The 12,629-nt window shown below is 37.1% G+C and overlaps 1 protein-coding gene across 4 annotated transcripts; it reads right to left on the bottom strand.

Moving 5' to 3' along the window:
- Positions 1 to 82: 82 nt before the first annotated feature.
- On the bottom strand, positions 83 to 3,900 carry LOC116263177 (membrane-anchored ubiquitin-fold protein 3-like). 4 transcript variants are annotated; one of them, XM_031642800.2, is made up of 4 exons: positions 3,344 to 3,900; positions 1,512 to 1,682; positions 584 to 695; positions 83 to 376 (listed from the first exon to the last, which is right to left on the bottom strand). In XM_031642800.2, the coding sequence occupies exons 1-3, from the start codon at positions 3,471 to 3,473 to the stop codon at positions 604 to 606; spliced, it is 393 nt and encodes a 130-aa protein (XP_031498660.1). In that variant the 5' UTR covers positions 3,474 to 3,900; the 3' UTR covers positions 83 to 376; positions 584 to 603. The 4 variants fall into 4 exon arrangements, with proteins under 4 accessions (XP_031498660.1, XP_031498662.1, XP_031498658.1 ...); XM_031642802.2 differs by having other exon boundaries at positions 584 to 656; positions 3,344 to 3,895; XM_031642798.2 differs by having other exon boundaries at positions 83 to 695; positions 3,344 to 3,899.
- Between the last annotated feature and the right edge of the window lie 8,729 nt (positions 3,901 to 12,629).

Below are 12,629 nucleotides of genomic sequence, written 5' to 3'. Positions count from 1 at the left end.
TTTGACTTCAATTTTTAGCGTTGCTTCATGGTAACTTGATCAGTTTGATCCAAAAAGTTCAAGAAAAAGAAAAAAAAGGGGATGAGATCAGAATAAAAAATCATAGCTTTTCAGAGGAACACATAATCCTGGCATCAGATCACAGTATTTACACGATCAAAAGAACCTGAAGGAGAAACAAATCAAGTGTTTCAATAGAGTTTTAGTACATGACACTAGAGCTGAACAGGATAACCCACAAAGATCTCCACCAACACTCATTTTTGAGTTGAACTTGAGACAACCTTTGTCCACCAAAACATGATCTTAGTTCATTCAAACCGCCTATTGTGCTTCAGCGCGGGCAACAATGCTCTCCTCAGCCAGAACTGTGGGCCTTCAAAGAGAAAAAAGATAAAGCCAAAACTTCAGAGTAACCACAAGCTAAAACCTGTCCTAGTAGGCTGAAAAGGGGGAGGCCGCAATCAGGTAGCCGCTACAAGAAATGAACCCCTCAGCTTTTCTGCATGCTAGAGAATGTAAAGAGGCGTATTTGCAGGACAGGTCTTTATTTAGCAAGACACGTAATGTCAGCAAGATGAACCTGAAGACTGTGTACTTCCATCACAGAATTGAGCAGGAACATCTGTTCTTCTGGGAATCAGCATGCGTCTTCTCTGCAGCCAGAAACATCTGTATTGGTAATTCCTGCCATTCTGATAGTTTGAAATTGTTCAAAAGAAAGAAAGGAGTAGAAGCAAGTACCACAAGAAGGTTTCCAATGCGCTGCACTCAACTAAGGACACACTCCATTTGTCTACAGGCTAAAAATGTCGGCCTACCCCTCGGTTTGAAAACCCAGTGATTTGAAATCAAGGATCTTGGTCACAGTTAGGAAAGTGGTTTCAAGTTTCAACACAAATACACCAAGCAAGTCTTCCTAAGGACCTGTTAAAAACATTACCAGGTTCTAAAGCTTCAGCATCTTTACTAAAGCATGTTTTTTCCTTCGCATTTGAATGCATCCAAAATTTGATGCTATGTCTAACTTAGTTTATTCAAATTTCAAAACAAGGCTGACAGTCTAAAATACATGCTTTGAGCAAAACTCAACATTACACTTTGATGCAATCACAAAAAAGAAGACCTAATCCCTTTACTTTAAAGACAACCTACTTACTGTTCTATATGTTCCAAAACTGAATCACTTGGACGTTTTCAGTCAACAGTTACAACTACGTGGTGTCTAAGAATGATCTCTTGGAACATTTGAGTCCCTTACAACTAGGTGGCAAGTAAGAGAGTTTTGATGCTTACAGATTTAAGAATAGTACATCAAATACCGTATATAATTTCAGAGGCAAAGAGACAATTCCAGCAAAACTGAAATTATGATCTTTCAATCCTGTCAAAACAATGAAAGCAGGAAAGGGAAATCCGGAATATAACATAGCTAGTGGCAACAGTTTGAACGTTAAGTGGATAAAAAAACCAAGATTGAAGTTCCAATGGTTACTAGGTTCAGCTTTTACCATTGGGTTTATCAGGTATAGGAGGCCTCACGACGACGTGCATAGTAATAACACCACCAGGAAGCTCTCCAACAGGTACCCTGGATTCGGCAAGAGTTTTATTGTTCTCCAGTATTTTTCCCGCGTTGATGAGCTTAATGTCATTGATTGTTTTTGGAGCATTGTTCTTATCTATCAGGAAGCAGATTTTTCAATTATGAGATTTGTCATTAAGTAAAAGAACTTTTATGTGACAAAGACTACTAATGATTCTGAGCACTAAAACAAACATCATGAACATTCATTTATTTTTACTTGAAAAGAAAATAGAAAGCATGAAAAATAGGATGTGTCCAGTAATAGGCTTAACGAAATATGTGAAATGGAAATATTAATTTCCTTTCTGTCAACGGCCATCAAGTAAGCCTTTGAGAAAGGAAACTAATGTATTGAGCAATATCCCAGTTCAAAACAAAGACACAAAATCACAATGGAACAGGAAGCACATGGTAAATTAAGTAAATGTTTTTAGGCCATAAACAATACCCCAGAAAGTTAAAAACAGCCATTTCTCCTGTTGGACGTGAAGATCGTTATATGTTTGGTGATTGGAATATGCCAAAGCATATGTTACATAACAGGACACCACATCCATGTAAAGTGGGATACACCAGAATTCTCTGCATTCTATCGCACTTTTGCCAGGCAGGTTTTCCACTCCGTTAAGGAATTCCACCATTCACCAGAAAATAACTGTTATGTTTGGTTTATAACGCTAACCAGACCAGAGCTAGATTCTTAAAGACAGCACCTATCACGTCCTCAATGGATAAGCTTCCTAAAGTTACATACTGAGTTTATAATTATGCTCATTAAGGGTGTATGGTTGTTGGAGTGTCATTTATCTCATCTCCTTGTGCATTGCATGCATATGTGCATGCACATATGCTTGTGTGCTTCCATGCACAATCTTATACAAATACATGTTTAAGGGCTGGAAATGCATGCTTCAAATTCAAGGATATACATTGAGGTTTATTAGACAGAATACCCTACAAAGGCAGACTTGAAAGAGTTTGTAAGAGAACTACAGAAATTATTTTGAACAGATGTAAGAAAAGCAGAGGAGTTATACATCTTGCAGTTTTAGGACCTGAAAGGACAACTGTGATGTATCGGGAGACCCTGAAGACATGGTATCAAACTGTGCATTCTGAACATATATTCACTGGCATAATAAAGCTATTGGTTAACAATGTCTAACCCCATAACCATAAACATCTAAGATAAAAAAAAAAGCACCAGAACCTCCAGCTGCTCCCATTTGTAAGCAGGACATCCACTTCTCAGTCAGGTAACACAGAGATTCTCACTAATTTTAAAAATCTAATCTGAGTTCAATCAGATCAACGCCATTTTATTATTAAATTACATGTGTATCTCAGTTGAATTTCTCAGACGATGAACAAGAAGCACATTCAGAACCACAAAGGCACAAACAAAGTCGAGCCTACACTCTGCATCAGCGCTCGAACATTATACCTTGCCGGCCATGTGCCGACAATGACTTCTTCAAGAGCAATATCGTAAAAGAATAGACATCAGCAAAAATTGAACATAACCAATCCCAGAAATGGGTCTGTAATTGTCGACTGGTTCACTTTATAAGATGTAAAAGAAGAACATAGATTATCACATCTTAAAAATCATGATATTCATCGAATTCACGGAAAGGAAAACAGTCTCAAACACGTAGAAGAAGGATACGTTTTTTCTCACAAATAAAACGGATAAAAGAAAATAAAAAACACATAAAGATCACAGAAACCAACAGACAAGGAAAAAGGATATACCTTGCGGCCATGTATTGACAATGATCTCTTTAAGAGAACTAATTGAGGTGGCAGGGGAATACTTGTTGGGACCAATATCAGAGCCATCAAACAACCGAAATTTGACCTCAACCAGATCTTCTTCTGCCATCAAGGACCTTCAGCAACGAAACCCACATAAACCAACATCAAATTTCACCACTCTCTACCAAAAGCCCGTTGAATTTCACCAATTTAAAACCATGTTTCTCGACACGGGGATCGATTAAAACACCTTCGCCGGGCACATTCTATGCCCTTTAGAAAGAAACCCAATCAAAAGTTCAATCGAACACGAGAGGCAACAGGAATTTAGGAGATGGGTAGTAGAAAAGAGAAACTGAGGCAGAGGGAAGAAGGAAGAGATTGATCAATATATAGTGATCGGTAATGGAGGCGATGAATAAAGAAGGCCTCCCCTTCCCCCTCCACCTCGGTGTAACGCAGGGGGACGTGACAGACGCCTGATTCCTCCACTCTCCTCAATTCTTTCTCCGTTACTCCTCCCCTTCCCAAATAATTGTCAAGACAAGACAGCTTGCTTTTCTTCCAAAAGTGCATACTCCATATTTTATTTAAAACTTAAGTTAACAAGCAAAAAAGAATTCTGCTAAATGAGCCAAGCTTTTGCCCCAATTTTAGAGAAAGTCATGCGTTTATGGAATTTCTAATACATCGCTCAAGTTTTCCCAACATCTGCTAATAAGAGCTTCCCCTGACGACCATCCTCAAATCAAGTTTCAATATCAAAATAAATGCAAATAAATAACACCTTATTTGTTTGTAAGAGACATGCAATCCGTATGAAGAAGCTGAAGAAACATGAGGCCCATTAGTTGGAAAGGAAATTTTTGAAGCTTCAATGCAAGTTCCTCAAAGAGATACTTGTAAACTTATTATTTCCTTTCCTTTATAATTTCAATAAAGAGTTTCAAGATTTTTCCTTTTTTGGGGTTTAAACTCTCAGTTAAGCCACTTGGATGTTAATAGGGAGGCTCCCTCCTTTCGCACCTTCCTATGGAGAACCATAACAAATAACATTCTCTATATTTTTTAGAAAATTTGTTGAATTAAAATGTAATATGGTAGGTAAAAATGGTTCAAAATCAAGTTAAAGTTGGATCCAACTTATCCAGACTTCAACTGAAAATCAAGGTTAAGTAAATTCCAAAATAACAAATTGGGTAAGAGATGCCAGCAGCAAGATCCACACATTTGTACATTGAGTTTGAGTTTTGGCCCTGATGTGGGAATGCTTCCTTCTTGGACTAAAGTGTCTGAAATACAATTGATGTTTGAAAAAAGAAACCCTATGGTGACAAAATGGAGACCGGAAAAGCACCTTTTGGAAAAGATCAAAATACTCTTCTCCTCACATGGTCGAACATGGGACACGGTCGGCCGGAACACACCAGAGAAAGTTGATGCTTAAAATATCAATTAAAAATAGGGCAAAGATTTCATCTCATGTAAGGGTGAGAGACGAAGCCTTCTCCTTTCTCTCAGAGTCGGTCGGCAACTTGCTTTCTTTGACAGAGATACAAATGGCTCTCTATGTAGTCAACAGAATGATTTTAGCAGAGAACTAAACTCGTTTTTCCAAAGCAAAGGTGAAGAAAAGAAATGGTGGCAGGCAGCATATGTCTGATTGAGCGTACGTCATGATATGGTGGCGGTGGAAGACGCCACCCAATGTTCCTTCTAGTGGCGCAGAGCCAAAGAAATGGGTTGGAGGAGCACTTGTTTAAAAATACTCATATCTTAGTATATATATATATATATATATATATATATATATATATATATATATATATATATATATATATATATATATATATATATATATATATGTTACCCACACCAGTCATAATGCGGCTTTGGCACTGGTTCTTTCGGAACACACAAGTTGGTGTGTAGATCAGGCAGCGTTAAAGCTTTCTTTGGCAAATCTATAAGCTAAGAAGCCCTTTTTAGGTATTTTTCTTCTGTTGGGAGCATGGAGCGAGATGGTGGAGTGGCAAAGCGAGAACCAATTTGAACCTTGGCCATTGATGAGCTTGTTTGGTTTAGATCCAGATTCTGATGGCTGCTCTTGGATCTATGATCTGCATTGCTGAATTTCCTCTGTTTTCTTAATTCCACTCCAGATCGGCTTCAGATCTAAGAAATTCATCCTACAATGCCTTGGGTAGACCTATATACAAGATTTTATGACTTAAAAGACTTCCAAAAATTTCGGCTACATGTATTGCGTCTTGATTATCGTACACCGAGTTGTGGCGGTATGTGAGAGGCGAAAGCCACCCCTTTCCTTCTGCTGCTAAGGTCTACGGCTATTTTCAGAAGTGGTCTCGTAGTATACCATTCAACTTGAGTGCCATGCAGGTCACCGTTTATGGTCTAAAAGAGTAACGCCAACTACAGTAAGTAAAATTCTGGGGAGCAATGAAGTCTTCCTACCTTAATACAGTTTTTTTGAGTAAATATAAAAAAGTTTTCATAATTAGATCTTCGAAAAATCTTCAAAAACAACAACTAAAACGAACTACGTAGAACTCCTATAAATTACATTCCATCCAATCTAAACTAAAGCTAAAGACAATCTGCTCTGTGGAGATTAGTGGCTTCCTCTTTGTTCTCAATCCATTGATGGACGCAGTTGGAGAATAATTCTTTCTTTACTTTTCTTTTTCCGATTTTTCTTTACCATTACGTGTCATAATAAATTTTAACTGCACTGTTGAATTATATCCTTCAGCTTTACTGCTCAATTATCTAACAACTGGACGGAACAACGCTTCATCTTTACAAGACTGTAGGTTTCTAAGTGGAGGGCCTTCGAGTTTTCGTTTAAAGCACGGATTGGGGCCTCCAATGAAAAATAAATTAGTTTCGCCACTACCATCAAACCAAGAAACCCGGTGGTTGTTCTTTATTTTAATAAAAAGGTAGCACAAGAATGGACCTTTCATCATCCGCATTTAATTTGCTCTATTTCTTAATTATATTTACCATCTCAGGTACAAAAGGAGAGAATTTTCGTTTGATCCCCACAAGTTGATCATGATATATATATATATATATATATATATATATATATATATATATATATATATATATATATAATATGGAACGAGAGAGAGAGAGAGAATCACAAAACTCAATTTAGAAGATCTTCTCCTTTGGATAATTCAAGAAAGTGCCTTGTATTAATTACAAGGGTTGAAATTGATGTTCAGGGATGGATAGCATGCCTGAAAGCCTTGAAAAAAAAGAAGCTTTTATGAAGTTTGACTCACTTTGAATGATGAAAGATCGAATTGATTGCGTAGTTTACGTCACAAGGAACAGATTTGTCTTTGTGAGGTGTGGAATAATTGCTTTGGCAAAAAGGCGCAAAGTGGAGTCAACTTTTACACATGGTACCGTCATTTTTTGTGTAGATTGTTGATCAAAATCGTTGGCATATGATTTTGAGTTATGGAAGAGTTTGTTGTTTTAATGAACATAGTTTAGCTTAATTAAGTTTGATTTGCCCCAGTGGGCATAGCTCAAACGAGCAGACTTAGGGCCCAAGGAGGCACATCTCCAGTTCTAACCCCTGAGAGGCTATACTCCTATAATGTAAGGAGGTAGATTTTACATGCAAGTTGAAGCACACAGAGATCTTACCACCTGATGCCGACACAACTCTAAACCTTGAGAGCAAAGGGAAGAAGAAGGCATCTGCTCTCGTTTGGGCAGTGGCATAACCCTCTCGCTTACCCAAAACTTAATTAAGTTTGATTTACATATATTTGATAAGAAGTGCTCCGGTGAAGAACAAGAAGCCAAGACTCTCCATTCCCCTTGCTCCTATAGTCTAGGATTGCATTGGCTAGTGTAGTAAGTTGATGCCCATGAGAATCAAACTAAGGACCACCTTCTACCAGTTATTGGTTTAACTAGATATGCCAAACCCTCTGAGGCTAAACCTAACTGTTTCTTAAAGCAGGTACCAACAAGATCTTTCATTTTTTCCCTTTCCCATAAAGCTAATCAGATTAAACATTCCCCACTTAGGTCATGCTAATAAGCAGTGGTGAAACCATAAAGTTTTGGTTAAGGGGCACTATTAGTTTAAGTTTCAAACTCTAAGGAGCACTCATATGTAAAAACAATAAAAAAAATGAAATATCAATACATAAATAAACACATTTTAAGGACTGGTGTGAGCAACTACCTACAAGAGCCACAGCGAGCTCCGCCACGGCTAATAAGGATGACCTTCTTCAACTTGAATGCCTTAAGCTGAACTCTGACATACACAGCTCCCATTGACCTGAATAAGAAACCATTGACCATGTTTGCTTTGACATTGTGAAAAGGAAGGAACAGAAAGCAAACTAACCATAAAACTCAAAGTTGCTGCTAAAAGCAAAGTCATTTCAAGTTGTTCACTTTTTAGGGATTTTCTGCGTTACATCTTTTGAAATGAAAACCTACGCTGCATGAAAACAGTAATATTATGTTACTATCCCATGTGCCTAACTTAAAAGTCGGTTAGATTCATTAGATACTTTCAAAAGTGTTCCATAAATTTGCTCCATTTTTTAGAGCAGATGAATGAAACAATAACGTTTCTAGACAACTCTTAAGGGGCTGTTTGACAAAAGTAACACGTTGTCACTATTTCATGAACCTGTCGCAAAAAATGAGACAAATTCACAGGACACCATAACAAGTGTTCCGTAAATCTGCTTCATTTTTTTGGAGAAGGTTCATGTGATAATAGCAATGTGTTACTGCTGCCAAACACGGTATTAAAGATGTTAGTTTGGAGCTTATGTTCTCTTCCAATGTTCTTCATATCCATTACATGCTCAAGATGATAAAATTGGGCATTGGTCATTCATTGTAAATAAAAGAAAGAAACTGACCATGTGGATTTGGAACCTATCCAGGTGCTTAACTTTACATATATAAAATCAACCAACTCTAAAATTCGATACCCAGAAAGCGATAACTAAGGCTATACCTTTATGTATATAAGTAGAAGCACATTAATATTCGATGCCCAGGATGCACGTCCCTTGCCGCAAGGATGAAGTAATAAAAAAGGCAAAAACAGGAGCCCTGATGCTTCTCAGACGTAAGAGAAACACAGTAAATGAGCACTTTTTAGATTAGAAAATATTTGCCATGTTGGGTGTTTCTCTTTTTAAACAGAAAACAGGGAGAAAAAAAGTAATGCTAATTCACCCAATGAACTTAATCATAAGATGGTTGACTAGATCTTGGTTTGGCTTTATCATTTGTTGATCATATTTTAAATTAAAGTACCTGAGTTCAAGATAAGCATGCATTTTCCTTATTCTTGCCCACAATCCCCTACAAATGAAAGAAAAAACATGTAGGGAAGAGTATATTTTTGTTGGGTATAAACCACACAGCACTATTAGTGGTCTATATTGCAAATGACATCTTGATTTGATAACTTGTTTTCTTTTGAAACAGTAATGGCACCTTAGCAAAGTTCAATCTAAAGGTGGGTCATCCATAATCAATTTGACTGTTCCAATAAGGGAAGTGCACCAAAATACTTTCAAAACACAGGTGATCTTTGTGTAATGCTTGTTAGAGCCAATCCACATAAGGAAAATCCGAATCTTCGTCACAATTTAGTGACAAAGAGGCGGAACAAGAAATTTCTGGCTAAAGGGCACTAAAAGGTGCTGCCAATTCTCTTGTGAGCGGGCAAAGGCGTGGTCGCAAGACTCATGGCTGATTCGTAATCGAAAACTCTGGGGCATGGACCCGGATCTCATAGAGCTGGACACAGATCCAACCTCATTATCAGTTTAAGACCCGGACCGTCACTGCAGTGACGTTACCACATTGGGGATGTCAAGGATTCAGATTTGGATCCAATATCCAGTCTGACTGAGCAAAGGAAGTAGGTTTTGAACAATAATGCAACTGTGGATCTGGTTTACAGTTCAGCAATATTCAAGCGCCAATCTTTAGACATCTGTTTGAAGTTCCATGTTTGGCCCAAATTTGGATCCTTATTATCCGATAATCTGCTTAATCTGGTCTGATCTAGACTTAGTGTTGCCTTTAGCAGGCATTTGATAGCCTTGGATTTGAAATCCTCAGAGATTTGAGAACCATGAATTTAAGATCTGACCCTCTGCCTTATGCTCTTTGAATCTGACCCTCTGCCTTATAATCTTTGAATCTGACATTTTCTCAATGCAAAGAAGTAAAACAAATTTCTTAAAATGTGAATCTTAGGTCTGACTTAAGATCCTTAGTTTTAATGAATCGTGGATTTTACCATTGATCTTTTGTCATATCATCAAAAGCAAAAGATTCATATATTTTAAATCCAGAGTAATCAAACAACCCCTTATATAATTCTCTAATCTGAACTTAGTATGGTGGCATGTTTCATGATCGACTTGATTATCGGTTTTAGATCCAGATCTTAATTGCGTCTCACAAAGGGTTCTAGATTTGCACATCAGTCAAACTTAACTTAGCAAAATCCAGTGAAGCAGGTAAAAATCCATCGTTCAAGCAATAGAACAAGATTGAAAAAAAAGAAGAAGAAGGATTTTAAAAATCAGATCTGCTTAGACCCTATTCAATCTGGATATCTGATGTCAGAACTATTAGGCTTTTGTTTGACAAGACTCAACTACATATCAGCCAAATCGCACCAGTGATTCCCGTAAGGATAGACCGTATTTGATGACGTTGCCAAGATTCGGCTTGGTTTTTACTGGAATGGAAGGAAAAAGGGAGGAAAGATTTAGCAGATCGAATTATTCGTCCTGCTGTGGAAATCCACTCCAAACAACTGTGCGTGTTTCGAACAAAGGGAAATTAATTAGGCTTGTTAATCTCCACATAGTCATTAAAAACCTTTGAAATCCACCAGCAGATTCGTGCTCATGCATGCATTCAGGCGCAAGCAGGGGCGGAGGGATGGGGTGGGCCACTTAGGCCATGGCGCCACCTCAACTAATTGGAAAAAAAAAATACATTGAAAAAATTTAGTTGTGCAATGCATTTTTTAGGTTCTGATTCAATTTGACTCTATTCAAATCTGAGGTTGGACTATTTGATCCGCCCCTTGCAAAAAATCCAAGCTCTACCCCTGGCACAAGTATGGTCCTTCTTCGGCAATCCAACCACGTGCGCCCAAATCCACATGCCTGGGAAAAAAAAATTATCAAAATAAAGAGAATAAAGGGGATTTTATAATAATATGAATATAAACTGTTGGTTTTTGATATTTAAAAACACTCTACGAGTTAGTTTTATCCAACCACAATGGGTATGGTCAAATTGCTGAGGGTTGGCCAGATACCTCTCTCTCTCTCTCTCTCTCTCTCTCTCTATATATATATATATATATATATATATATATATATATATGGCTTGATGGATTTTTTTTTTCAAAATCCAATCTCAAATAATATGTATGCTTTCTCCATTTTGCTCGTCATTAAATGCACTTTCGACGGTAGAAGCACATTCTTTTACTGGTTAAGATGGTGTTTAACTTATCTTTTCCTTCCATCATCTTTAAGGCAATTAAATAACAAAAAGTAAATACAGGTCCTTTAAACTCTATACAAATTGGTGTACTTTTAGCAAAGGTAAGAAACTAACTTTGTAAGAAAATGCTCTAAGAAACTAACTTTGTAAGAAAATGCTCTTGCTCTTGATCCCTTAATTATGTGTTACTAGCAATATCAATACTGTACAAATGCTTCCCAATTATGTGTTAATTATCGTATCATATCTTATGGTAGCACCTCAAGGAATCGAAAATCTCGAATATATGTTACGACGCCAAGAGATTGAGTGAAAACTTTGGCTCTTTACTCGGCACTAGGTCTTCCTACTCACTCAATGTATTTTCATTCTTTGAGACCCAAAAAGACAAAAAAGTTGAGAGCATCCAGTAGTAAAACCGGCACCAAGAGTAAGGACATTGGTGATTACAAATTACTTTTTAAAAATAAACTGACAGACATGCCTCCACCGATACGCTTCCCATGAACGTAGATGAGATTGCTAAATCTATAGCATTAAAATAAACACTGAAGTTCAACATGTAGATGAGATTTCATAAGCTTTCAGAAGGCAAACGGTCTTTAAATTTTTTTGGATAAAGAAATCCAGTTTATGCGCCCAAGCAGTAGAATTATACATTGGTAGACATTTCAACAACATATATACATTTATATTTTTAAAACTCTCATGTAATTTTATCTCCTCAAAATCTCCTTTGTTTTTGCTCTCTCTCTCTCTCTCTCTTGACTAATAAAAGGAGGGGTCCTAGCTCCATCAAAATCTACTTAAAAAAATCTCCAGCTTTCTAATATATATAGAATTTTAGTTGGTCATAAGAGACAACTTATCTGGTAGTGACATGAAAATGACATATTGTCCATTCCATTCCTGTGGGCAATATGTCTTTTATATCATATGGGGACGAATAAGGTACCATATGGTTTTCGTCAACAAACACCAACACAAACGCTGTCCTGGACCATAGGGGTGTGGCGAAACATGCTCCCACTTACCTGAATAAATTTTCAGCTGAAAAGAAGCACAATGTCATCAAACTTCCACAAAAGACCACACCAACGTTCGTCGATCTGACCTTTCACGAAAGCTCATAACAAACACGGTGCATCAAAGAAATCTCAAAGAAGTACTACATCTGTTATTTAAATTTATGTGTTTATACATAGTTATTCAAATAGCCAAAACATGGTTAATTAGTTAGTGTTTTGTATAATTGGAATATTTCCAAAACAACTCAAGACCCCGGAGGGCATGGGGAATGGAGGGAGGCCTTCCGGCCTTTTCCTTTTGGGTGGTGGGTCGTCAACCTCCTACTCGCCCATATTCCATTCCTGTGGGCAATATGTCTTTTCATATGAGCCCATATGTGTTGCTATGTGTCAATAGGTATAGATCTATTTTTCGATTTTACGAATTTCAAAATTAATTCAAGATGTTAATCTGTATGCAAGTAGAGAGTGTTTTGACTTCTACCAGTGGAGGAGCAATAAATATAATATGTCCTCAATAATTTTTTTTTTTTTTTACTTATGCAGAGTAATCATCTTTTCAAATGAGTGCTCAATCTGTTCAATTTTTTTCTAATTTATTTTTATTCAATGGAGACTAGTGAAATTGTGGATACAATTCAAAGAAAAGAGAGATCCAAACTCATAAGACGAAGCTGAAAATTAATGTGAAT

This window comes from Nymphaea colorata, chromosome 10, assembly GCF_008831285.2.
Source record: "Nymphaea colorata isolate Beijing-Zhang1983 chromosome 10, ASM883128v2, whole genome shotgun sequence".
Taxonomy (NCBI): Eukaryota; Viridiplantae; Streptophyta; class Magnoliopsida; order Nymphaeales; family Nymphaeaceae; genus Nymphaea; species Nymphaea colorata.
This window is presented reverse-complemented; position numbering and strand designations above follow the sequence as displayed.

What these genes read in the sequence shown, in the direction of transcription:
- LOC116263177 (XM_031642800.2), bottom strand. Translation starts at nt 3,473, where the DNA reads ATGGCAGAAGAAGATCTGGTTGAGGTCAAATTTCGGTTGTTTGATGGC. An exon ending in TGTCAATACATGGCCGCAAG is followed by an intron (nt 1,683 to 3,343) that starts GTATATCCTTTT and finishes GCTTCCTGATAG; the next exon opens with ATAAGAACAATGCTCCAAAA. An exon ending in TATACCTGATAAACCCAATG is followed by an intron (nt 696 to 1,511) that starts GTAAAAGCTGAA and finishes TCAAACTATCAG; the next exon opens with AATGGCAGGAATTACCAATA.